Source organism: Panicum hallii, chromosome 8 (assembly GCF_002211085.1).
Source record: "Panicum hallii strain FIL2 chromosome 8, PHallii_v3.1, whole genome shotgun sequence".
Classification (NCBI taxonomy): Eukaryota; Viridiplantae; Streptophyta; class Magnoliopsida; order Poales; family Poaceae; genus Panicum; species Panicum hallii.
In genome coordinates, this window is record NC_038049.1 from 42,569,528 (window position 1) to 42,594,391 (window position 24,864).

At 44.5% G+C, this 24,864-nt stretch overlaps 2 protein-coding genes and 1 pseudogene across 4 annotated transcripts; 1 reads left to right on the plus strand and 2 right to left on the minus strand.

The window, feature by feature from the left end:
• Nucleotides 1–3,170: 3,170 nt before the first annotated feature.
• Nucleotides 3,171–8,160, minus strand: LOC112902170 (putative disease resistance protein RGA3). Of its 3 annotated transcripts, none has more exons than XM_025971099.1 (5): nucleotides 8,030–8,160; nucleotides 7,426–7,463; nucleotides 7,058–7,281; nucleotides 3,419–6,558; nucleotides 3,171–3,304 (listed from the first exon to the last, which is right to left on the minus strand). In XM_025971099.1, exon 4 carries the CDS (start codon nucleotides 6,514–6,516, stop codon nucleotides 3,454–3,456), a length of 3,063 nt encoding a protein of 1,020 aa, XP_025826884.1. In that variant the 5' UTR covers nucleotides 6,517–6,558; nucleotides 7,058–7,281; nucleotides 7,426–7,463; nucleotides 8,030–8,160; the 3' UTR covers nucleotides 3,171–3,304; nucleotides 3,419–3,453. The 3 variants fall into 3 exon arrangements, with proteins under 3 accessions (XP_025826884.1, XP_025826882.1, XP_025826885.1); XM_025971097.1 differs by lacking the exon at nucleotides 8,030–8,160 and adding an exon at nucleotides 7,606–8,023; XM_025971100.1 differs by lacking the exons at nucleotides 7,058–7,281; nucleotides 7,426–7,463; nucleotides 8,030–8,160 and having other exon boundaries at nucleotides 3,419–6,569.
• A 1,550-nt stretch (nucleotides 8,161–9,710) lies between these two features.
• Nucleotides 9,711–11,850, minus strand: LOC112872369 (annotated as a pseudogene).
• Nucleotides 11,851–14,291: 2,441 nt separating this feature from the next.
• On the plus strand, nucleotides 14,292–16,565 carry LOC112872370 (poly(U)-specific endoribonuclease-B-like; the record flags this gene model as incomplete). Its single annotated transcript, XM_025935453.1, has 4 exons — nucleotides 14,292–14,381; nucleotides 14,485–14,568; nucleotides 14,931–15,002; nucleotides 15,580–16,565. Coding segments are annotated over 4 exons (810 nt in total), but the record flags the coding sequence as incomplete, so codon positions are not given.
• Between the last annotated feature and the right edge of the window lie 8,299 nt (nucleotides 16,566–24,864).

Below are 24,864 nucleotides of genomic sequence, written 5' to 3' on the forward strand. Positions count from 1 at the left end.
GCTGTTGTGGCGATGCACCAACAAAGCAGTTAGCCACTGCCGTGTGGCAAGCCGGCCGGCAAGGAGGTCGCGGCAGCAAGAGACGTCGGCGATTTGGAGATGGCATCAGGGGGACACCGATCAGGATGTCGGGCAACTAGGGCTGAGCATTCGGTTCAAACTGAACTGGTCAGTTCGGTTCCTCGGTTCTTTCAAAAATACTGATCGGTTCTTTTCAGATGGAGGAACTGACGAATTTCGATTTCGATTCAATCGGTTCGGTTCCAGTTTTAACAAAAGGAACCGAAATTTTTCAGGATGCAAAAAGTAGCCTAATCAATAGCAAATTTCAGGAGCATTTCAACTGAATTTTCATGCAACCAACAGGGATAATTCAAACAACAATGGAGAAGATGAGAAGGGGAGAAGGAGAAGTGGCTAGGGTCAGGCCGTTGGGGACTCGAGGGCGCTAGCGGCGCTGCGCGCCGGCTGCCTGGCTGGCCGTGCGGCGGGCGCTGGGCCCTCGGGGACTCGGGCGTCGCAGGGTGCTCGCCGCCTGGCCGGCCTAAGGCGAGCGCTAGGCGGCAGCCGGCGGCTGGCGGGGTGGATGGCGCTAGCTCTAGGCGCCTGGCGCTGGCGGCTGGGATGCGGACAAAAGGAGCAAGATAGGGGCGGCCGGTCGGCTGGGATTGGGAACGGGCGAACAACAAAATAGGGGTGGGGGCGTGTGACCCGTGTGGGTTCACCCCTAGGGTTTAGGCGTGTGGCCAGTGCCCAGTTGGGCCGGTGCTCTATTGGACTTAGTGAGTTAATAGGCTGAATGTTTATAAATCTCGGTTGCTACGGTTAACCGAGAATCAAACAAAATTTACCGAGTAAATTCGGTTCTTAAGAAACAGAAATCCAATAGGAACTGAATTTCCCGGATATTTTCAGTTTGGTTCTCGGTTCTTTCAGTTTGCCCCCACCCTCCCCCCCCCCCCCCCCCCCCCCCGCCGCGGCGGAAGAGACACACGTACCGATAGGCAGACGGCGATTCGCGTTCAGCACAGGGAACGAATAGTGGGGCTCATGGGCTAAAAGTGCTGGAAGCTGGGTCCCTATTCCAATGTTATTTTATTCTTTTTTCAAGTTATCTGTAGCCTGGTGTGTTATGTTTGAGATGGGCTTAATGGGCTGAAAAAATTAGTCACGGCATGCTACTACACACATTAAAGTAAGCTACGTACGACGCATCAGCGGATTGAATTCTGATGCTCTTCACCTGCTGGGTTTGCTGTCTTACGCACGATGCAACTATGCCTAAGCAGGGTAGTCAACGCCCTATTTTTATCTTTTTTATTTACGTGATTACTGAACAATCTCCCTGCTGTGTCTCGATCATGGCATGATAGAACTTACTGTAGCGATATGTTTTTTGTCTACTAAAAATATTGTAAGTTGGATTCTACTAAATATCTTTATCTCAGTAAATATGAAAATGTTAACACAAATCTTTCTGAAGAAAAGTACAAAGCTTACCATGTTAGTTCGAGCTTGTTGCGGTTTTGTTTTTCTGTGAAAACGAGAGGGGCAGAGCCCATACTTGTTGCATAAATTAAAACAAGGAAACAAAACAATTACAGGAAACAAAAAGAAAGAAGAATGAGAAAAAATGTAGTCAGGAAATACAATTCGAAATGTGCTCTCAGAGACTGTGATGGAACAAAATACGCCTTGATTTTTCGTTGCAGATTGAAGTCATGATGAGCCAGGACAATGGGCAGAGCAGGCTTCAACTAGGATGCTCTTCCCCTTCTTTTTTCGAGCCTTATGATGGCAGTTTAAGACTACACAGGATGCTCTACTTCAGATGTGTCTTACCTTAACACAAATTTGCTGTGGCGTTGCCATGCATGTTATAAACGATTCTACGAAACATTATTGTGTTCAGACAAGAAAATGGTGGTCACCGAGGATACCTCGCTGACAACATTATTTCTTCTTCCATGGTGTATTGCCTGCTTACTTCCTGAGTAACAACCCCTTGAGCCGGGATGTGCTCCCTACTACATGGTTTTGTGCAACTTGGAGTATGCATCTTAAGGCGCAAGTTTTCAAGGATTAACTCCACTTCCCTCATTGTAGGCCTGTCTTCTCCCTTCAATTTAGTGCACACCACTGCTAGTGCCGCTACTTCTTGGATGTCGCCATTATCCTCTTCCATGACTTGTGGGTCTATTATGTCAGCTAGTTTTCCTTCTCGGAATAGTGAGCTAAAATGTGAAACAAGGCCATCACCATCATCAGACCTATAAATAAATGGTTTCTTTCTAGTGAGCAACTCCATAGTAAGAACTCCAAAACTGAAGACATCACTCTTGGCTGTTAGGCGACCCGTATAATAATACATGGGATCTAGATAACCAAATGTTCCTTGAATTGCTGTAGTCACGCCCGTCTGATCTATCGGGATGTACCTTGAAGCTCCAAAGTCCGAAACCTTTGCTGTTAAACTATCATCAAGGAGTACGTTGGAAGACTTGATGTCTCTATGATATATTGGCATAGAAGTAGAAGAATGTAGATAAGACAAAGCTCTTGCAACTTCAAGCACAATCCTTAATCGATCATCCCATGATAGAGATATTGTTCCTTCAACATGAAGATGGTGATAAAGAGTTCCATTGGATATGAACTCATAGACGAGCAACGGAACTTCTGTTTCGAGGCAACATCCCAGAAGCTTCACCATATTTCTATGGTTGACTTGAGATAGAATTGCAACTTCATTTATGAAATCGTCTATTTCTCTCTGTACTACAATCTTTGATTTCTTGATGGCAACCACATGCAGATTTAATATTCCTTTATACACAACACCATGTCCTCCACCACCGACCTCACCAGGAACTTCCATACGTCCTAGCAAGCTTGGACGCCTCGAGCAATCAATTCATTCACGGCCGCGACGTCGAGGGCATCGGACGGAGGCGCTGGACCAAACCTCATCGGCAAGCAGCCAGCACGCACGGCAACGACGGCGCCAGCCAGCCTCGACCACGATACTCACTTGGCGGAGACAGGGGAGCGGGTGGCCGGGCAGTAGCGGCGCTCTGGAGTAGTGGTACAGAAACTCATGATATATATAAACCTCCTCATAACTCAAGCGGCATACTGCTGCCTTTTATTCATACAACACACAAGTATAGTTAAACATACAAATGTAGAACAAAAGCCTTCCGGCAGGCAGCAGATCCATATCAGGTTTTTCCTTCTCCTTGTGTTCCCGCATCAGCTCATCATCTTCAGCCCTCCTCCATTGCTTCCTCTAGAAGACGAAGTACTATCGAATGAAGAAAAAGAGAGCGTTAGATGGACAACCCAACAAAGGAGCAGGGCTCTCTGTACTGAAAATGCAACAACTAATAAACTAATGCTCAACAAGTTTTGTTCATACCTTGTCGCTCTGACGCCCATCAAACCGGGTGTGTCTCATGTTCGAGGCCATGTGTAAATGTCCAGTGTTTCCCCAGGAAGTTTTTGGCGCTGCTCTTTGAGCCCAGGCACCCAATATGAGGAGAGGGACTCCATACCCTCGCCCAGCCACAGCCGATCCAAATTGCAAAGCTCCTCAACACGCCTTAAATTTGGGCAGCGACTTACCAGCAGCTCCCTCATTTTGGGAATATTGGAGACCCTCACTAGGCCTTCACATCCGGCAATTAAAAGCGTCTCAGAGAGGAACGGGAGGTTCTCCACCACCTTAATGCTATCCACATCTCTTAAGTGGAGCTCCTTCAAGCTGGTGGCCTCCAGTCCAAGCTGCCGTGGGAGAGCTCTCAGATTGGGGCAGCGTGTAAGAAACAACTCCTTCAAACGTGGCAGCAGCTGCATCCTTGGAGGTGGGGCTTCCCCCTTTTGGTTTGCAGCAGCACCATCCTTACCTTCTGCTGCTGTCGCTTCTTCTTCTTCTTCAAAAACAAAGGTCCACTCCTCCCAGTTGGGCATATCCTTCATGAACAACGTTTCAAGCTTGGGGAAAGCAACTGCCTCTGCAGATCCGGGATTACCCACCCCGTAGCCAACAAATTCGGGTCCAATCTTGGTGACTGCAGTGGCTTCCTCGATTCTCAGATATTTCAGGTTGGGGAGCTGCCCGATTGGAGGAAGATGCACACATGATTTGCAATCCACAAGTGTCAAATACATCAATGATGGAAAATGTGTAGCAGTATCAAGCCAGGTGGGAAACCTCCGACCAAAGAAATCTATAATAAGTATATCTTCAATGCTCTGTGGAGGGATTAGCTTCTCAAACGCCCTCTCTATATTGATTATATCACTTTCACTATATGGTTCATCTGTACGTTGAGTACAACGTAATCTGAGTAGTTTGAGAAACTTTTTGTCTAGTAACAATGAATCTGTGCTACAAGGAGATGCTCTCTCCAATTTATCCATATCAAGCTTCCTCAGCTCAAAAAGAGGACCCAGCTCTTCTAGGCTCCATCCATCTTGTGCTCTAGCACTATTATCACTGCCACCACCAACCGGAAATCCTTCAAGATCATTCAGGAGCTTCAATTTAGCAATCCCTTTTGGAACCTGGTTTATTGGTGTTTCAGCAAGACCAAGGCGTCTCAAGTTACATAACCGAGTTATACCTAATGGGAGACTATGCAAAGCATCGCACCCCTGCAAGTTCAATGTCTGAAGGTTTATAAGATAACAAATGGACTCAGGAAGACAAGATATGTCAGTTCCATCAAGATCAAGTAACCGTAGATGGATCAATCTTCCAACACAATTTGGAATACTTTGTATAACTGACCCAGTGAGATCCAAAACTCGAATATATGGAAGTCTTCTAAATATTGTATTATCAACTCTCAGTGACTTTTCATAAGATGTTATCCATGTTCTAACTTTATATTGATCCTTATCCATGCTAGGTAACACCACTATATCCTTCTTAGTGACCGCTGAAATACGTCTAAATTTACTCATGATATTAACTCTTATTGATTCTGGATCACCAACAAAACATTCTTCTCTAGATAAATGACAAGCAAGCTGCCTTAATAGGTCATGCACTCTGCATTGACTAAGATCAGCCGTTAAATAATTTGGTTGGAGGAGATTCCGATATATCAACTCATAATAGTATTCTTCAGCTGTATCTTCCAATAGTTGGCCACCTAGCTCATCAATGAAGCCTTCAGCCACCCACATCCTAATAATATCATCACGGTCAATAACTGCATCTTCAGGAAACATGGCACAATAGAGAAAACACGGCTTCAAACAGAGTGGTAGCTCTTCATAACTTATATATAAAGCACTTGGTATTTCAAGTTTGCTCACGGACCAAGCATCTTTTCTTGAAAACTTGTTCCATTCATTCTCAGTTTGTTCTTTCCTGGCTAAAACCCTTGCAACAACCTTAATTGCAAGAGGAAGACAGCCACATCTGCGAACAATGTCTATTCCTAAGTCTCGCAGATTTTGCACTTCTTTTTCTTGGTTGATTCCCATGCTCTTCCAAAGCAACTCCCATCCTACGTCCACCGACATTAAGTCAACTCGGTGTGTATGGTCCACTCCAATTTCTACAGCAACAGTGTCGAGTCGAGATGTCAACAGAATTATCCCTGTGGCTGCAGCATGCAATGGGGTGCTCAGTAAATTTTCCCATATGTCAGACTGCCACGCATCATCCAACACAAGAAAGAAGCTCTTCTCTTGGATGGCTAATTTTAGCCTGCTTTGGAGCTCATCAATTGATTCATCCTGCATGTACTGTACTTCAAATTTTCGAAGAATCTCCTTCAGAATAGTAACCTCGGAGTAATCTTTGGAGACACAAACCCATGCTTGTTTGTCAAAGCACCCGTTTATTTTCTGGTCATTGTAAATTTTCTGTGCTAGTGTTGTCTTACCAACTCCTCCTGTTCCAACAATGGCAATCTTGTAAGACCTCTTATCCTTATGTTCAAGTAGCAAATCTACTAGTTTTCTGCAAGCATGTATGACCTGCTTACCCACAAGGTTGGGTTCAACAAGGTTGGAACTTCTTATGTGTTTCGGTGCTGAAACTTTTTCAGTAGATTGTCTACTTGCCAGTGATGAAAATACTTCATCCTTTGAAATATTGTCTATTCTTTTGTTCAGGCTTCGAATCTTAACAGCAACCTCATGACGTGTCTGGATATTAGAAAAGCAAGAGGAAAGGGAAAGGCCGGTGCATGTACTTGATTTGCTTGATAATGACAAAGAATGATCCGGCAATAGTTTGCTTCCTTTAGATCTTGCCAAGTCAATAACATCATCAGCGTCATACATGGCATCTCTTAGCTGATTGAGCCAATTATTAACAGCTGATTCTTTTGTGCTCCTTTGCTCTGCATCATTAACAAAGTGTCCTATTTGCTCCATTCTTCTCTGCAGTTCTGTGAGCTCTTCTTTTACCCCTAAAATTAGTATGGCCTCCTCTGAAATGACATCTTGCAACTTCTTAGCACACGATCCAACTAAAGATTCTAGTATGGTTGCCATCAGACAAAGATGCTGAGAGAGATTCACCAAAGGAGTTGCAGGCTGGGAAATAAATGTGCAAATGTGTTAACTTGGGCTAAAAATTTGAAAGGGCTCACAAAATTGAAATGCGTATTGAAAGATATTCTTCTTTATATCTTCAGTAAACATTACATAATAGCATAATGCTATTCCATATGGGTCAGGAACTAAAACTTGGACAAGATGTTTTTTAGCAAATTGAGTAGTACGGTGAGGTATTGAGGTATAAACTCCTGAGTTAGCTTGTACCTTTTTGTTTGAGCTGCTAAATATTGTAAGCGAACATGGACTGGATTGGATGTTATCAATTGGGAAAATATTTGCCATCATGCACAGAAAACCTAAAGAAATCCTGCCGGTAGTCAATTTTTTATCTGCTAGAGCACAATGATTGTTTGATTCACCATTTCAACTGTAACACTAAAAGATTTCTTTTTTTCTACATGCTACTATAGAAGTCACAATTACAGTAACTTAAAGGAAATGAAGATGCAATATAGCAATCGCCTTGGAAGCTTACCTGTTAACAAGAGAATGACTTATGACCAGATTCAATGTTAGTAGTTTATTTGTAGAAAGAGAATAATCAGAAGATAACCCATCAAGACTTCAAACATCCAGCAGACTGCGCCCAAGCTAGGAAGATGAAAAGTAATGGATTCTAAAAACCACTTTATAATGTGGATAGCAGAAGTTATCAGCCAATCACCAATGTAGAATCACAAATAACAGAGCTCATTAAACCTGCAAAAGTTGAAGAAAGAATGAATAGGTTAAGTTTGCTCATCGAAAGAAAGGTTGTTTAATCACAGGCTACAGCTAGAATGGTTCAGCAGAAGAGCAAAAAGAACTATCACTGAATTAAAGCCATGCTGGTGCATTAAGTACCTGCTTACAGGTGCATTGGTAAGCCTCTGATCAGATCACTACAGAAGAAGATCAGTACGTGTCAATGCAATTATTTTTTCTCGCAACACTCTCTCTTTAATGAGAGTTTTCTTGATAAACTTAATGAGAGATTGAGAGGTCCACAGAAATTGGTCCACAGAGCATCAAGCTTCTGCTTACCAGGACATGAAAAATCTGAAGCACAACTCAAACCATCTTCCAAGAAGCATAATAGTCTCATAACAACCAATAGTAATCTTCTTGAACAAGCAGTTTGTTCATCAGATCATTACCCATGAGTACTTTCACTTTATCGCTAGGAGAAACGAGAACCAGCAGATCCTACAGCAACTACTGCAAAAAGCGGGGACAACTAGAACATCTTAGCAGGTTAAATGACAGCCCGGTTGATCAACACCTATAGCTAGAACAGCTTAGCAGGTAATATAATTAGCAAGAAAAATTACTGCCCAAACTCAGTATTTCCATATCTATTAGAACTAGAAAGGGTACCTGAATACTAGAACAGCTTAGCAGGTAATATAATTAACAAGAATTACTGCTCATCTCAGAATTTTCAGATCTATTAGACTAGAAAGGGTACCTGAAAAAAGGTCAGCTGATAAGACACTGATTAGAGTGCTGCATATGGAGATTTGTATGTCTCAAGGCATATTATTTTGCTCCCAATTGGATCTCTTGAATCAATGATCCACCAGAAATTTGCACACTGCCAGCATAGCTTCTGCATGATTATTAGTCAATTCTTATGAGAACAGAAAGCTATTGTGGAAATCAGAACGTCTTCTTGATTAACCTGAGGCCATGAAGCTTTCCATATCCAAAAACATACCTTCAGCAGAGCAGGGTGCAAGGATACCAAATGCGGAGGAGTAAACGGAAACTGGAGAGAGCACTTTGTTGCAGAAGGCTCCTCTTCCTTGGAACACATGAATAAGAGGTTGGAGACTTGCACAAAAAATGCTTTTAGACCATACAGCAGTGCCTACAAATACTCCAGTATTTTAGTACCACCTATTGTGGCATTTGAATATTATGGAAGAAGCCAATGAGCTTCCTATAGGATTAGCAAATAAGTACATTTAATAATCATAGGATTAGATTTAGATGCGATCTGCTTATTACCATGAGATTCCACAGGTACATTTGAAAACCCCCGTGCATGTTTGATGAAATCGGTACTAGCATGTAGGAGATGGAATCATTTTAGCCTCAGAGTTGTAGATAGCTTTATTAGGTGGTGCGAACAGCTGACCTGTGCAACCATGTGCTTCCAATGCCAGGTCGCTCTGATGATTAAATAGTCTCTATGTACCCGGGATGCATTTGGCGGGCTGTGAATCTCGTCGTGCAAATTAAGTGCATCATCATCTGTCACTGTCAGGAAGGGTTTGCCGCGCTGGCTGAGCAGAGGAAATACCAAATCGCCAAGGCCGACCACCACGCGTGCATGTGCATCTCTGATGGCGCCGTCTGATGGTGCATGTGCATGTGCATCTAATGGCGCCGTCTGATGGTGCATCTGATGGTGCATGTGCATCTGTCAGGGAGGGTTGGTGCATGTGCAGGCCAGAACACTCTGCTCGCCATCTGCGTGGTTCCAACGCCATCGTGACGGCGCATCCTATGGTCGCTGCAAGCGGGGGATGGGCGGCACCACAGGCAGGGGTGCCGGTGGACGGACCGTCCACCCCTTGGGTCCCCTTGCGGCCGTCCGATCGGCCACGGGCGGTCCGGATTGATTGGATCGATTGTGATCGGTAGACGTCTAGACGATGCGTCGCGAGTAACGTCAGCTTTTATTTCACAGAAATGTTAGTGGTAGTTACAAAATAAGAGCTCACTTTTTTCATGTATAATTGTATATCCATAATAGCAACAGAAGGCATGCAACAGCAGATGCGGTTTCTTCACATTACATGTTCACAAACTACTAAAGGTCCAAGTTCACCATAGAGTTATTCCAGAAACTCAAGTAGCACACATTTTATTCAGATATGCACACTAGCCAAACACTTAAACAAACATTAAAAACGAGCCTTCCCATACATCATCAGCTCGTGTTGTGGTTCTTGATCAGCCATCCTTGGTCCATCGACGGCTCGAAACAGCGATCCAGGTCCACGAGCAGGCACTTACGTTGTCTTCAAGAGATGCAGCACCCTTTATGGAAGAAAAAGAGGAAATAGCTTGTCAGCGGCTCATGACAATTAAGAAACAGGGCACGAACGAAAACCAGGGGAGAGATAAATATGTAACGATATTCAAATGTTGTAGACATCCAGATCTTCTCGGTGCAGATGCTGGTGCCGCTCATGCAGTCCAGGCAGCCACTGCGAGAAGACATCTTGCATGTCCTCATCCAGAAACAGCTGGTGCAAGCTGTCCAACCTCTCCACATCCGTCTCACTAGGGACCCTCTCTAGGCCTTCACATGCAGCAATTATAAGCACCTCAGAGAGGAACGGGAGGTTCTCCGCCACCTTAATGCCATCCACATATCTTAAATGGAGCGCCTTCAACAAAAAATTCTCCAAATTTCATAACCGAGTTATACCTAATGGGAGACTATGCAAGGCATCGCACCGCTGCAGGTTTAATATCTGAAGGTTTATGAGACAACAAATGAACTCAGCAAGACAAGATATGTCAGTTCCATCAAGACCAGGTAACCATAGATGGATCAATCTTCCAACACAATTTGAAATACTTTGTATAACTGACCAAGTTAGATCCAAAACTCGAATATGTGGAAGTCTTCTAAATATTGTATTATCCACTCTCAGTGACTTTTCATAAGATGTTCTCCAAGTTCTAACTTTATATTGATCCTTATCCATGCTAGGTAACACCATGGCATCCTTCATAGTGACTGCTGAAATAAGTCTAAATTTACTCATGACATTAACTCTTATTGATTCTGGGTCACCAACAAAATATTCTTCTCTAGATAAATGACAAGCAAGCTGCCTTAATAGGTCATGCACTTTGCATCGACTAAGATCAACCAATGAATAATTTGGTTGGAGGAGATTCCTACATATCAACTCATAATAGTATTCTTCAGCTGTATCTTCCAATAGTTGGCCAGCCACCCATATCCTGGTAATATCATCACGGTAAATAACTGCATCTTCAGAAAACATGGCACAATAGACAAAACACTGCTTCAAACAGAGTGGTAGCTCTTCATAGCTTATATATAAAGCACTTGGTATTTCAAGTTTGTTCATGGACCAAGCATCTTTTCTTGAAAACTTGTTCCATTCATTCTCAGTTTGTTCTTTGCTTGCTAAAACCCTAGCAACAACCTTAATTGTAAGAGGAAGACAGCCACATCTGCGAACAATATCTGTCCCTAAAGCTCGCAGATTTTGCACCTCTTTTTCATTGTTAATTCCCATGCTCTTCCAAAGCAACTCCCATCCTACATCCACCGACATTAAATCAACTCGATGTGTATGGTCCACTCCAATTTCTACAGCAACAGTGTCGAATCGAGACGTCAACAGAAGTATCCCTGTGGCTGCGCACTGCAGCATGCAATGGGGTCCTCAATAGATTTTCCTAATTTTCAGACTGCCACACATCGTCCAACACAAGAAAGAAGATCTTCTCTTTAATGTTTAATTCTAGCTTGCTTTGGAGCTCATCAATTGATTCATCCTGCATGTACTGTACATCAATTTTTTGAAGAATCTCCTTCAGAATAGTAATTTTGGGGTAATCTTTGGAGACACAAACCCATGGTTTTTTGTCAAAGCACCCTTTTATTTTCTGATCATTGTATATTTTCTATGCTAGTGTTGTCTTACCAACTACTCCTGTTCCAACAATAGCAATCTTGTAAGACCTCTTGTCCTTATGTTCAAGTAGCAAATCTACTAGTTTTCTACAATCATGTATAACCTCCTTACCCACAAGGTTGGGTTCAACAAGGTTGGAACTTCCATATATTAATATCGTTCCCTTTTTTTCAATTAATGTGGGAATTTCTAGATTCTCTCGGCGAACGTGGTGGCTTCTTTTAACACTATTGTATTAAGATAATAGATAAGAGCACGAATGGAAAACAAGGAAGAAATAAATATGTATCATATTCAAATATCCAGTGAGCGGTCATACCTCGCATACTCATCGTCACCAGGTGTAGACATCCATGTCTTCCCCGTGCAGCTGCTGGTGCTTCTCTTGGAGTCCAGGCAGCCACCGTGAGGAGACATCTTGCATGCCCTCATCCAGAAACAGCTGGTGCAAGCTGTCCAACCTCTCTACATACCTCAAGTTTGGACACAGATGTGCACGCAGCTCTCTCACTTGGGGAATATTTGAGACCCTCTCTAGGCCTTCACATCCAGCAATTAAAAGCGTCTCAGAGAGGAACGGGAGGTTCTCCACCACCATAATGCTATCCACATCTCTTAACTGGAGCTCCTTCAAGCTGGTGGCCTCCTGTCCAAGCTGCCGTGGGAGAGCTCTCAGCTTGGGGCAGCGGACAAGTACCAACATTTCCAAACGTGGTAGCAGCTGCATCCTTGGAGGTGGGGCTTCCCCCTTTTGGTTTGCAGCAGCACCATCCTTACCTGCTGCTGCTGCTGTCGCTTCTTCTTCTTCTTCAACAACAAAGGTCTGTTGTATTTGTACATCTTTGTTACGTGCGTGGTAGAAAAGTTGTACCTAAGAAAAAGTTCGTCAAGATAAAAAAATCTCAACACAACAAAAGTTCGTCAAGATGTACCTAAGAAAATTACAACGAGAAATTCGAGACTCCAGACTCCAGACTCCAGATCGAACAAGAACAATGTTCTTTTCCGTTCGTGTTCGCCAAGCAATGCATGTGGATGATCCTACTTCGCCCAAACATATACGCCCCCATGTCCATGTCCTTGCTCTCAATCAAACTCAACCACATCAAATACTAGAGCAACTCCGATCCCTGCTGGGCTTCTCGATCTCTCGTCCGGCCATGCCTTCCTCGCCGGACCCGGTGGCGGCGCTCGGCGCCGCGCCCGCGAGGCCTTCTGCTTCTCCTCCGTCCGCGGCCGGGAGGCCACCGGCACGCACCTGCTCCGCATCGGCAACTACTCCAACGTCGCCTCGGTCTGCTCCCGCTGCAAGTGCGTCGAGTCGAAGCCGTTCCGGGTGGGCGGCCGCCGGTGGAAGCTCTCCTACTACCCCAACGGCCACGGGGACTCGGCCAGCGGCCGCGCCACCGTCATGCTCAGGCTGCTGGACGACCGCTTCCTGGGCAGGGCGGCCGACGCCACGGCAGCGTACCCGGTGGCCTTCCTCGACGGCGAGGGGAGCACGGTGCACAGCACCTACGTGGTCCCGGTGACCTAAAGCGTCAATGGCACGTCGGCCATCTGGGTTGATGTCCTGGAGGCCAAGGCCGAGGAGAGGAAGCAGGCGCTGCGTCACCTCAAGGACGACAGCCTCAGCGTTCGTACTACCGGAAACGAGCACTTTGCCGAGTGCCAACTGCTTTGCCGAGTGCAAAATATCGGGCACTCGGCAAAGAGCCTCTTTGCCGAGTGCAACACTCGGCAAAGAGAAACACACGGTAAACTCATGCTTTGCCGAGTGTCTGGCGCTCGGCAAAGAAAAACACTCGGCAAAGAATGTTTTGCCGAGTGTCGAGCACTCGGCAAAGGGTGACACTCGGCAAACGAGCGCACGAATATTCATGGCGTGACTCTTTGCCGAGTGCCTGGTCCGAGACACTCGGCAAAGAGGCCTTTTGCCGAGTGCCTAGACCAGACACTCGGCAAAATATACAAATTTTTTTTCTTTAATTTCTCTAAAATTTTTTCTATTGCCATCCTACATTCTCCTCAACAAGATATGTAATTTAGGTTCTTTTATCGAAGTGTTTGCTATATTTCGATAATTTATTTCATTGTATTGTATTTCTTGAATAATTCAAATTTGAACTGCGTGGTCATTCGAATAGTGGAAAAAATGAATGAAAAATTATTATTCATGTTAATGAGCATGCTTTGAGGCCTTATCAAAGAAAGAACCAGAAATTTCAAACTTACTATTCACGAAACATGGCGATTAAATTGTGTTCAAGTCGTGTTTAAATTGTAGAAAAGGCAAATTTGGTCGAAAAAATATGAAACTTATCGAGATGTCATGTTATCATGTGAGGACACTGTGATAAAATTTGTATAAGATTTCGTGAAAGTTTGATATTTACGATGCTTAACACCTAATCGAGTTTCATATAAAATCTTACATCTCTTTGTAGAACTTTCAATTTATAAGCATCGTATGTTGTAACTTTCACGAAACCTCGTCAGATTTTTATCATAGCCTCCCCATGTGATATCATTACATCTCGACAAGTTTCATAATTTTCGATCCATATTTTCTTTTTATACATTTTAAAAACAACTGGACATGAAGTTGGTCGTCATGTTTCGTGGACAACAAGTTTGAAATTTATGATTTTTTTCTCGATAAGGTCTCAACGCATCCTTCAATAACGTGAATATTATCTTTTCATTCATTGTTTTCCATTATTCGTGTGACTTGTAGTTTAAATTTCATGACTTGTAGTTCAAATTTTAATAAATACAGCATTTTTTTCTTTGCCGAGTGCCCGGCACTCGGCAAAGAGGGGCCTTTGCCGAGTGCCTATAATATGGCACTCAGCAAAGAGGGATCTTTGCCGAGTGCCCCAGATCTGGCACTCGGCAAAACTTTTGAATATACCGCCGGCTCCCTCCACCTTATCCACACACTTTCATTAGCTCTCACGCCGCCCCACCCCCGACCCCGCCGGCTCTGCGGCCCCGCCCCCGCCGCGCCCCCGGCCCGCGCCCGCGCCCCCGCCCCCGCCCGCGGCCCCGCTGCTCCCCCGGTCGCGCCCCCGCCCGCGGCCCCGCCGCTCCCCCGGCCGCGCCCCCGCCGCGCCCCTGCCACCGCAGGTCAAATCCTGAATCTCCAACTTGAGTTTGTGTTTTTGGTTTCTTCGTTGGATTGCAGCGTGCTGATAGAGCTGCTCTGGGTTCTATTTGACAATTTCTGCAGTACGATGGAGACGACAGGAGGGATGGCAGCAGCTGGCGGCCGCAGCAACAGCAGCAGTCACAAGGATACGGGAGGCAGCAGCAGGTTTGATTTTTCTTTTTGCCTCATTTTACTTTCGTAACAAGGATTGGGCAATTCACCTGCTCGTCTTTCATTATAACTTGTTAATCGTACTTACAACCGATGTCCACATATTGTAAATTTTGGGTTTGTGTTTTAGTCACAGGAACAGTGTGGTATGTTTATGTTCTGTTGAATGAATGATTCTCCGATGCACTATTGAGCTGATAGGGTGGAGAATGCACTAACATAAGATACCATCATAGCTTGTTCTACCCGTTTTGGTTAAAGATACCATCAGAACTAGCAATTCATAAGAATTAGAATCCCAAACGATAGTTGCTTCTTAGAGTGTTTTGTTGAGCTTACGATTTGGAATATTTTAGGAAGGAGAGAGGATAAATGATGGAGGTTGGCAGACCGTCGGTGAGAAAAAGAACCATGGAAGACCACAGCAGGTCTGATTTCTATTTCTTTATTTTGCTTCTTCATCATAAATAGCTGTGAATATGTTGAAGCTATTGCTTTTGTTTTTTTAGGTCCTTGTGTCTCTATATACCGACTGACTACCAAGAACCCACATTTACAGATATGGTCCTTTGTCTAGTTATTGATGCACTGAGCCACTGAATAAAAAAAGTCAGTTGAGTGTTGCAGAATGTGACCTGTTAAAAATGCTACTTGCCAACTGTTCCCTCTTTGGTCGTCAGTTATTGATTAGCTTTATAACATGATTGTAATTAGAATATGAACTGAGCATAGATAATTGCTAAAATTTTCTGTAAGTGGATCGTTACTGTGAAATGCCTCAACCTGTAGCACACCATTTTGAGCTTTCTTGTTGGTGAAAGATCTGAGCAAACCATGGTGTTGTCACACAGCTACGCCCCATTTAATTCTTGTAAGACTGTCATTTTTATGCCCACATAAACAATTGAAATTCTAGTTGCATTAGAAACATCTGATGGTGATAATAGCATGTTCTGTCTTCCTTGTTCTATCTGAACTCTGAATTCCCATCATTGCATAATGCAGTCTGAAGCATGGAATGGATACAGAAAGCCACCGTCAGAACAACAATACTCTGAGGATGTCGATCACCAAGGAGTCAATGTGGAGCCTTCCAGGGAGGAGCTGAATAGCTTATCGAAAGCATGCAGCAGACTATGGGAGCTCGATATGAACCGCTTAGTTCCTGGTAAGGACTACAGAATCGACTGTGGTGAGGGAAAGAAAGTTTATCAGAAGGGTGATATGGCATCCGAAAGCTTGTTCAGCTGGCTAGGTGATGATGTGTTACGAAAGCCCACCTACTCTCGTTTTTGTGCACTTCTTGATAACTACAACCCACACCAGGGTTACAAGGAAGTTGTTACCCAGCAGGATAAGCACGAAGAAGTAGCATTCATTGAAGAGATTGCCAGAACAGCACCAATTAAGTATTTACACCGGTACTTAGTGCAGAAGGGGGAAGTATCTCAGGACTATGAGGACTTCAAGAGAATGCTGGCATCCCTATGGTTTGATTTGTATGGAAGAGGTGGCAACTCTAACTGCTCTTCTGCCTTCGAGCATGTGATTTGTATCTCAGGACTATGAGGACTTCAAGAGAATGCTGTTGCAATGCTCTTACCTCCTCTGTTGCCTGTCATGAAGCAGACGACTCTGTTCTCTTCATTAATGCTGGTGGCGGTGCAATTGAAGGCTGTGATTCCAACGTAAAGGTTACTGGTGATTCATTCTTTGAAGGAGGGGATGTTATAGAAACGAATGAAAGCATAACTGAAGGTGGTGATTGTCTCTCTGTTTACCACTCAGCACGCTATGGCAGCTTCAGCTACAACTTCAACGGTCTTGCCCCTGGAGACTATATGTGACATTGGAGCTTGTGTGGTGAACTTGAACTTGTGTGGTGAATTTCAAATGAACCTTTATCGTTATTAACACTTATATGGTGAACTTGTGTATGTGATTTTACTTGTGTGATGACGAGATTTTGTTAAATTTGGTTGCGACGATAAGACTTGTGTGAATTTAGTTGTGTATGCAAAATTTCAAATAATATACCTGTGTGAATATATAATATGCTTATATGAATATGTGCCTATATAAAATGGCGGGAAAAAACAAAATAAAATCTTTAAAAAAACTCTTTGCCGAGTGTATAAAAAAAACACTCGGCAAAGTGATCTAAACTTTGCCGAGTGCCACGTTACAGGCACTCGGCAAAGACCAGCGCCCTCTGGTTGGCACTCGGCAAAGAGCCAGTCTTTGCCGAGTGCCTGCCCTGACACTCGGCAAATCCTTTGCCGAGTGCCCGATAAAAGGCACTCGGCAAAGACGTCTTTGCCGGAATATTCTCTACCGAGTGACCTTTGCCGAGTGTTACACTCGGCAAAGTCTTTGCCGAGTGTATTCGGGGCTTTGCCGAGTGTCCCAGACACTCGGCAAAGATCCTGAATCCGGTAGTGTCGGTGCGATGTCACTGTCCAGAGCTTGGAGGAGGAGGCCAGGGTCAGGTGCTTCCTTCGACGATTACTAGATTAGATTTGCTGAAGCTCATGTAGCTTCTGTGGCTTGGCAGTGTGGTTTTCTTGCAAGGTGATTACTAGATTGGATTAGATCCTTTTGCGGCTTGATTACGCCAATCTCGAGATTGTGATCATCATTATACTTTTAATTCAATTCTGTGCAAAAGCAAGAATACTGATCACGGTTTGTAGCCATAGGATATTTGTTTAATGTGTCTCAAGATAGATGGCTTGCATAGTTGCAAGGCTTGGAGGCCGATGCAGCATGCAAAAATTATTGCAATATTTTTTGGGCTGTTGCTAACTAATCTCCTGCTGCTATTTTAGTTGTGATTTAATTTCTCTATCTCCCACAGAATTAAAATAATAAGTGAACGCAGATTTTGGTTGTCGAAAACCTAAAGCAGAAAGTACATGCAAGTTTAAACAATCAGATTTAGTTATTCTCTTTATTTCAATGTTTTTAAATTACTGTAATCTAACATCATTACACGATAAATGCAAATGGTACAAACCATGCATTTTTTTCAAACAAGCAACAATGTCCATTCATAGAAAAACTTTCTTGCCATAGGACATTTAACTTATGGTAGCAGTATTTGAAGGTTAGTAGTCCATAAAGATTAAATAAGTAATTAAACTAAACCATAAAGTATCTGCATTTGTCCTATTAGAAGAAGTACCAAACAAATATCACGTAGCACTCAATAAGTATTTATAGAAGTGGAACTATTAGTACTCGCAGTGGGGAATAATTGTTCATACATCGAAGAGCAATAATTTGTATACTTCGAACATTTATAGGCCGCTAATTAATATAACATTTGCTAGTCTATCATATTTCATGAGAAAATAAAAAAATTAAATAGAACGAGTAAAATATAAGAAGCATGAAACAAATATATATGAATGAGGAACAATTTGTACTGCCAAGGAATAAAATTTTAAATGAAATGAACAGTTTATAGTGGCATAGAAAAAATATTCATAGGGGTGGAACTATTTGCACTCGTAGCAGGATCAATTATTCATGAATTTAAGAACAATAATTTGTCACATGGGAACAATAGCTAAGCGATAGAGCATTTGCTGGACAATCATATTTCACAAGAGAACAAAAACTTTATAGAGAGAACAAAATATATAGGTAGTTAGAACAAATATTCATGAACGAATAATAATTTATAGTGCGAAGGAAATGCAATTTTAAATTAAAGGACAAAACTAGTAGCAGAGAACAATTATTCATGAATGTGGAATAATTTGTAGTCGTATTGGGAAAATTGTTTATGAAATGAAAAATAATGATTTGTCTTTATGAACAAAGAGAGTATGCTCTTTTATCCTGATGCTTAAGTGAAATGCATACCGAGAAATAATGACCAAAGAATGGAGTATATCTCCGTTAGATATGTTATCCGAAGAGTTCTATTAGAAAACATATTGATGTTGAAATGAACTATATTTTGTCATTAGAAAATGAGTAAGGGTGGATGGCAAGGAATATTTTGAGTGTTAACACGGAAGAATAGTAAGGATGAAAACATACATTGTATCAAAATTACAGAGGTGAACGAGATGCAAGACTTTATAGATGATAGCTATTTAGTGGTCCAAAGAATAGCTAGGCTATTACAATATTTGGGGAACTTTTACTGAACGAAAAGTTCAAGATAGGATCATTATTTGGTTGGTTGAAGCAAGACTGAGTCCTTTGCAAAAAAGAAAAGGAAAAGAAAAGAAAACAAAAGGCTAGGCTGAACAGGTAAATACTATATCGCCTGTAGAGTCATGACCAAGTTTAATGCTAATCGATCTAAATCAATACACCTTTATCTTTTTTTTTTGCTAATTTTACATTTTCCTAGATTTTTCAACCCTAAACTCTCGTTTTATTCACCTTTCCAGTGATGCTTAATCTAAGCGTTGGGCCGCAAGTGGGAGCTTGGCTACTACCCAATGGCATCTGAGCTCACCCAGATGGGTAGTCTTGGCATTGGGCTGTTGTGGCGATGCACCAACAAAGCAGTTAGCCACTGCCGTGTGGCAAGCCGGCCGGCAAGGAGGTCGCGGCAGCAAGGGACGTCGGCGATTTGGAGATGGCATCAGGGGGACACCTATCAGGATGTCGGGCAACTAGGGCTGAGCATTCGATTCTAACTGAACTGGTCAGTTCGGTTCCTCGATTCTTTCAAAAATACTTATCGGTTCTTTTCAGATGGAGGAACTGACGAATTTCGATTTCGATTCAATCGGTTCGGTTCGGTTTTAACCAAAGGGCCACCAGCCGTTACAACGGGCGGGAGGTCCCCCGAGGGACATCCCGCCCGCCCAGCGGGCGGGACGTTCTGGCGAGGGGCATCCCGCCCCCCCAACGGGCGGGAGGTCGCCGGGAGGGGCAACCCGCCCTTCCAACGGGCGGGATGTCTCCCCACCACCTATTTAACCCCCCCCCCCACCCCCTAATTCTCATAAAATTCATCAAAAATCAACAAAAAAGAAAAAGGAGGAGAGTAGAGGAGAGGAGAGGAAGCGGCGAAGCCCTGTCCACACGTCGGTTTGGAGGTATTATAATCGTATAATTATTAATTATTTTTTACGAATATTGTTAGAGTAGTTATACGTAGAATTCAGTATTTTTAATAGCTTTTAGAAATATTTCTTAGGCTAGTTCTGTAATAAATAGTTTTTAGTATTTTCAATTGTTTTTAGATATATTTCTTAGGGTAGTTATATTTCGAATAGGTTTCAGTATTTTGAATAGTTTTTAGAAATATTTCGTAGGGTAGTTCTATTATAAATAGTTTTTAGTATCTTCAATTGTTTTTAGATATATTTCTTAGGGTAGTTATATTTTGAATAGTTTTTATAATTGCAGTAGTTTTTAGATATATTTCTTAGGGTAGTTATATTTTGAATAGTTTTTATAATTGCAGTAGTTTTTAGATATATTTCTTAGAGTAGTTATATTTCGAATAGGTTTCAGTATTTTGAATAGTTTTTAGAAATATTTCGTAGGGTAGTTCTGTTATAAATAGTTTTTAGTATCTTCAATTGTTTTTAGATATATTTCTTAGGGTAGTTATATTTTGAATAGTTTTTATAATTGCAGTAGTTTTTAGATATATTTTTTAGGGTAGTTATATTTCGAATAGGTTTCAGTATTTTGAATAGCTTTTACAAATATTTATTAGGTTAGTTCTATTATAAATAGTTTTTAGTATTTTCAATTGTTTGTAGGAATGTGTCTTACGGTACTTATATTTTTCATGTAGATATGGTGCAGACACCAGAGCTCCTTGACGCGCACATCGATGAACGGCACAGGTCGTACCTGGCTGCGGTGGAGGGGCAGGAGCTTCACGAGTTGCGCCCTCGTGTAGCAAAGGAGTTGTTGTACCTGGACGACCGCTGGCTTGACAGGTGATACTTTATATTTTTTTACGAAACTAATGTATAGCGTGTAAGATAATTGTAACCACAATGCAAAATATACAGGTTACGTGAGGCTGGTTTGCTGCCACTCGCACGTATGCTTCAGGCCGGCGACGGCCAAGACGGTGGCGCGAAGAAGCGGATGCAGCTGGACTGCTCTCTACTTGCAGCGTTGGCGGACAGGTGGCGTCCGGAGACGCACACGTTCCACTTGCCGTGCGGGGAGATGGCCCCCACGTTGCAGGACGTGTCGTACCTGCTCGGGCTTCCCATTGCGGGTGAAGCTGTTGGCCCGGTTGCCGTGCCACCTTTCTGGAGGGCGAAGCTGCAGGAGCGGTTTGGTCCAGCGAACCCGCCACTTGTTGTGAACGTACCTGATTTGCTCGACCCCGCCAAGAGTTGGGTAATACAATTTAGGGTACGTCCAGTTATTTTTTATTTAATTTAATTGAATCATATGTGAGTACCTCTAAGTTTTGAACAAATATATTACAGGCTCAGGATCTGCACCCTCTGGCTAGGCAGTACGAGGTGTCACGATACCTGGAGGCGTATCTGTTATGGTTGTTCAGCTGGACTCTTTTCTGCAACTCTACCGGCAATTACGTGGACAAGGTGCTCATGCAATACGCGCGCGCGATTGCGGATGCGGAGCCGGGCCAGGTACCTGGGTGGAGCTGGGGATCGGCAGTGCTTGCTGCGACGTACCGAGGTCTTTGCCAGGCCTGTTTGAAGACGGAGAGGACTGCCGTCATCACAGGCTGCCCACTTCTGCTGCAGCTATGGTCGTACGAGCGATTCGCCATAGCACGTCCCCTAATCAGCGACGAGCCTTATCCACCCGAGATGTACGGGATGTGGGATGAGGATAGCCCCACGATGGGTTCGCTTTGGACCGATCGACGGGTAAGTTCTTTTAAGCTTTTTAATTTACTGTTGTACGTTTCTGTATACGAGGAGTACCGATGCAGTTGTGTAATTTTTTCAGATGAGCTGGGCACATCGGCAGGTCCGAAAAGCATACCCTCAGTTCGTGTCCGAATTTGATCGGATGCGGCCACAGGATGTCATCTGGACACCGTACACCGCTGCGGCTATCCGCCGCATGGGTTGTCTTCCCTCTGCACGCGTGACGAGGAGTACTGGCTGACAAAGGCGAACCTAGTGTTCGATATTCTCGTTGAGCCGTACTGCGTCGAGCATGTGATGAGGCAGTTCGGGCGACGACAGCAGTTTCCTCTCGTACCTCGAGCGTTCCAGGCCGTGCCGCGCAACGTGCACGAGTAAGTTTGTGATAACTCGTTTTGTATTACTTATATATTCGTTATCATAAAGCAATGTCGAATTTCAAATGTTCGCAACAGATATTCGCGCAGGGGATATCATGCCAACGAGGTGAACTGGGTCGTCAAGATGCAGGAGTACGTGCAAGGGTGGCTTCACGCACGTGACGATGTGTGGGACGAGTGGCACCCACACACGGACGCGTCATACGATGCATACCTCCGCTGGTACCTCCTTCGCACGCGTCCGTACGTCACTCTTTCACGTATTCATGACGCGGAGGATCAGCACCAGCCGACCATTTCGGACACGTATCCCTCGTACCGTGATCAGGACCAGCGTGGCGCGGTACGTGTTTCGCAACTTGAATTATTAAATTTTTTTTCTAAAAGATCGATACCAATAGTAATCTGCATCCCATTACGTATGCAGATCGATCTGATCAACTTCGCGGAGGTCGAAGCTACATCTCAGATCACGTTGATTGAACGTGGAGTGCGTGTACCGGAGGCACAGTACAAGGACAGCTTCCGTAAGATTCAAGACAGCTTGACGCAAGCGTTACGTGCACTGACGTGTCGCGGCAGAGATGACGTGGGGACCTCCAGTTCATCTCATGCGTCCGCCCACATGTACACAGCTGGCCCGTCGACCTCTACAGCACCGCACGCAGCGTCCAGCGGTACTGCCGCTAGTTCAAGCTGTAAGTCCTTCATAATTGCCATTTCAATCACCTATGATTTACATGACTAATTTCATTTCTTTTTGTAGTCATGCACTCGACGGCAATGGGACCTCCTCCTGCAAGAATGGAGCCTCAGACGTTTGGCGCCTATGCTCCAGGAACGTCTCTCCCATCAGGCTCGAGGCCAGCTGCACCGTACTCTTATGGCTATGCTCAGCATGCATGATCGACGGGAGCTCCTGCATACGGTGGTCCATTCGGTGTGCCGGACTGGGACGACTGGGAGGGCGGCTCCGCCACTTGGTCGGAGCTGGTGGGCGGCAGCGCCGGCCCTGACATCATTGGTCCATCCCAGACGTATGACGCTCCAGGTGCACAGTCCCAGGATGACCCGTTCACGCCAGCACCTCCTCCGCCTCGTCCTCACTGTGCTCCAGATGCATTTACGTACTCGGAGGACCACATACGCCGACGGCCTAGGACTAGGGGCGGGAGGGCCAAGAGAGCGCGAGGTCCGGGACATGCGGAGTAGATACTCCTGATTTGGTGAACTTTTTATATTTGAACTGTTTTTGTATGATACTATTTTCTTTTTAATCGGTTGATCTATCGTACTGTCGTAATATTCGGATTCTACGTTGCAAACCGTTATCATTTAACCATCTTCATACGAATTTTAGATAGAGCAATCTTCTTCGTAAAATTGAATTAAAATTTTATATGTACATAAAAGAGTATGGCGAATCAATATTGCATTTGAAAACAGTCTGAATTTCAAATAGATTGTAAATCATAAATTCCAAAGGAAAATAAAAAAAAATGGCTCTCAACATCCCGCCCACTGACCGGGCGGGATGCCTCCCGCCCTCTGGCCGGGCGGGATGCTGCCTCAGGGACCCGTTCGCGAATAAGAAACTTTCTTATTCGCGAAGGGGCCCTCGGGAGGGGCCTGCAAAAAGCTTTTGGAGCATCCCGCCCTCTGGTTGGGCGGGATGTCCCCGGCCCCACGCCTCCCGCCCGATGATCGGGCGGGAGGCACCCATTTTTCAAATTATTCCCAACTGCCACCCCTTTTTCGAATTTTAATTTTTTTAAACCCTTTTTTAAAAAATTCGTCTTGGCATTGGGCTGTTGTGGCGATGCACCAACAAAGCAGTTAGCCACTGCCGTGTGGCAAGCCGGCCGGCAAGGAGGTCGCGGCAGCAAGAGACGTCGGCGATTTGGAGATGGCATCAGGGGGACACCGATCAGGATGTCGGGCAACTAGGGCTGAGCATTCGGTTCAAACTGAACTGGTCAGTTCGGTTCCTCGGTTCTTTCAAAAATACTGATCGGTTCTTTTCAGATGGAGGAACTGACGAATTTCGATTTCGATTCAATCGGTTCGGTTCCAGTTTTAACGAAAGGAACCGAAATTTTTCAGGATGCAAAAAGTAGCCTAATCAATAGCAAATTTCAGGAGCATTTCAACTGAATTTTCATGCAACCAACAGGGATAATTCAAACAACAATGGAGAAGGTGAGAAGGGGAGAAGGAGAAGTGGCTAGGGTCAGACCGTTGGGGACTCGAGGGCGCTAGCGGCGCTGCGCGCCGGCTGCCTGGCCGGCCGTGCGGCGGGCGCTGGGCCCTCGGGGACTCGGGCGTCGCAGGGTGCTCGCCGCCTGGCCGGCCTAAGGCGAGCGCTAGGCGGCAGCCGGCGGCTGGCGGGGTGGATGGCGCTAGCTCTAGGCGCCTGGCGCTGGCGGCTGGGATGCGGACAAAAGGAGCAAGATAGGGGCGGCCGGTCGGCTGGGATTGGGAACGGGCGAACAACAAAACAGGGGTGGGGGCGTGTGACCCGTGTGGGTTCACCCCTAAGGTTTAGGCGTGTGGCCAGTGTCCAGTTGGGCCGGTGCTCTATTGGATTTAGTGAGTTAATAGGCTGAATGTTTATAAATCTCGGTTCCTACGGTTAACCGAGAATCAAACCAAATTTACCGAGTAAATTCGGTTCTTAAGAAACAGAAATCCAATAGGAACTGAATTTCCCGGATATTTTCAGTTTGGTTCTCGGTTCTTTCAGTTTGCCCCCCCCCCCCCCCCCCCCCCCCCCCCCCCCCCGCCGCGGCGGAAGAGACACACGTACCGATAGGCAGACGGCGATTCGCGTTCAGCACAGGGAACGAATAGTGGGGCTCATGGGCTAAAAGTGCTGGAAGCTGGGTCCCTATTCCAATGTTATTTTATTCTTTTTTCAAGTTATCTGTAGCCTGGTGTGTTATGTTTGAGATGGGCTTAATGGGCTGAAAAAATTAGTCACGGCATGCTACTACACACATTAATGTAAGCTACGTACGACGCATCAGCGGATTGAATTCTGATGCTCTTCACCTGCTGGGTTTGCT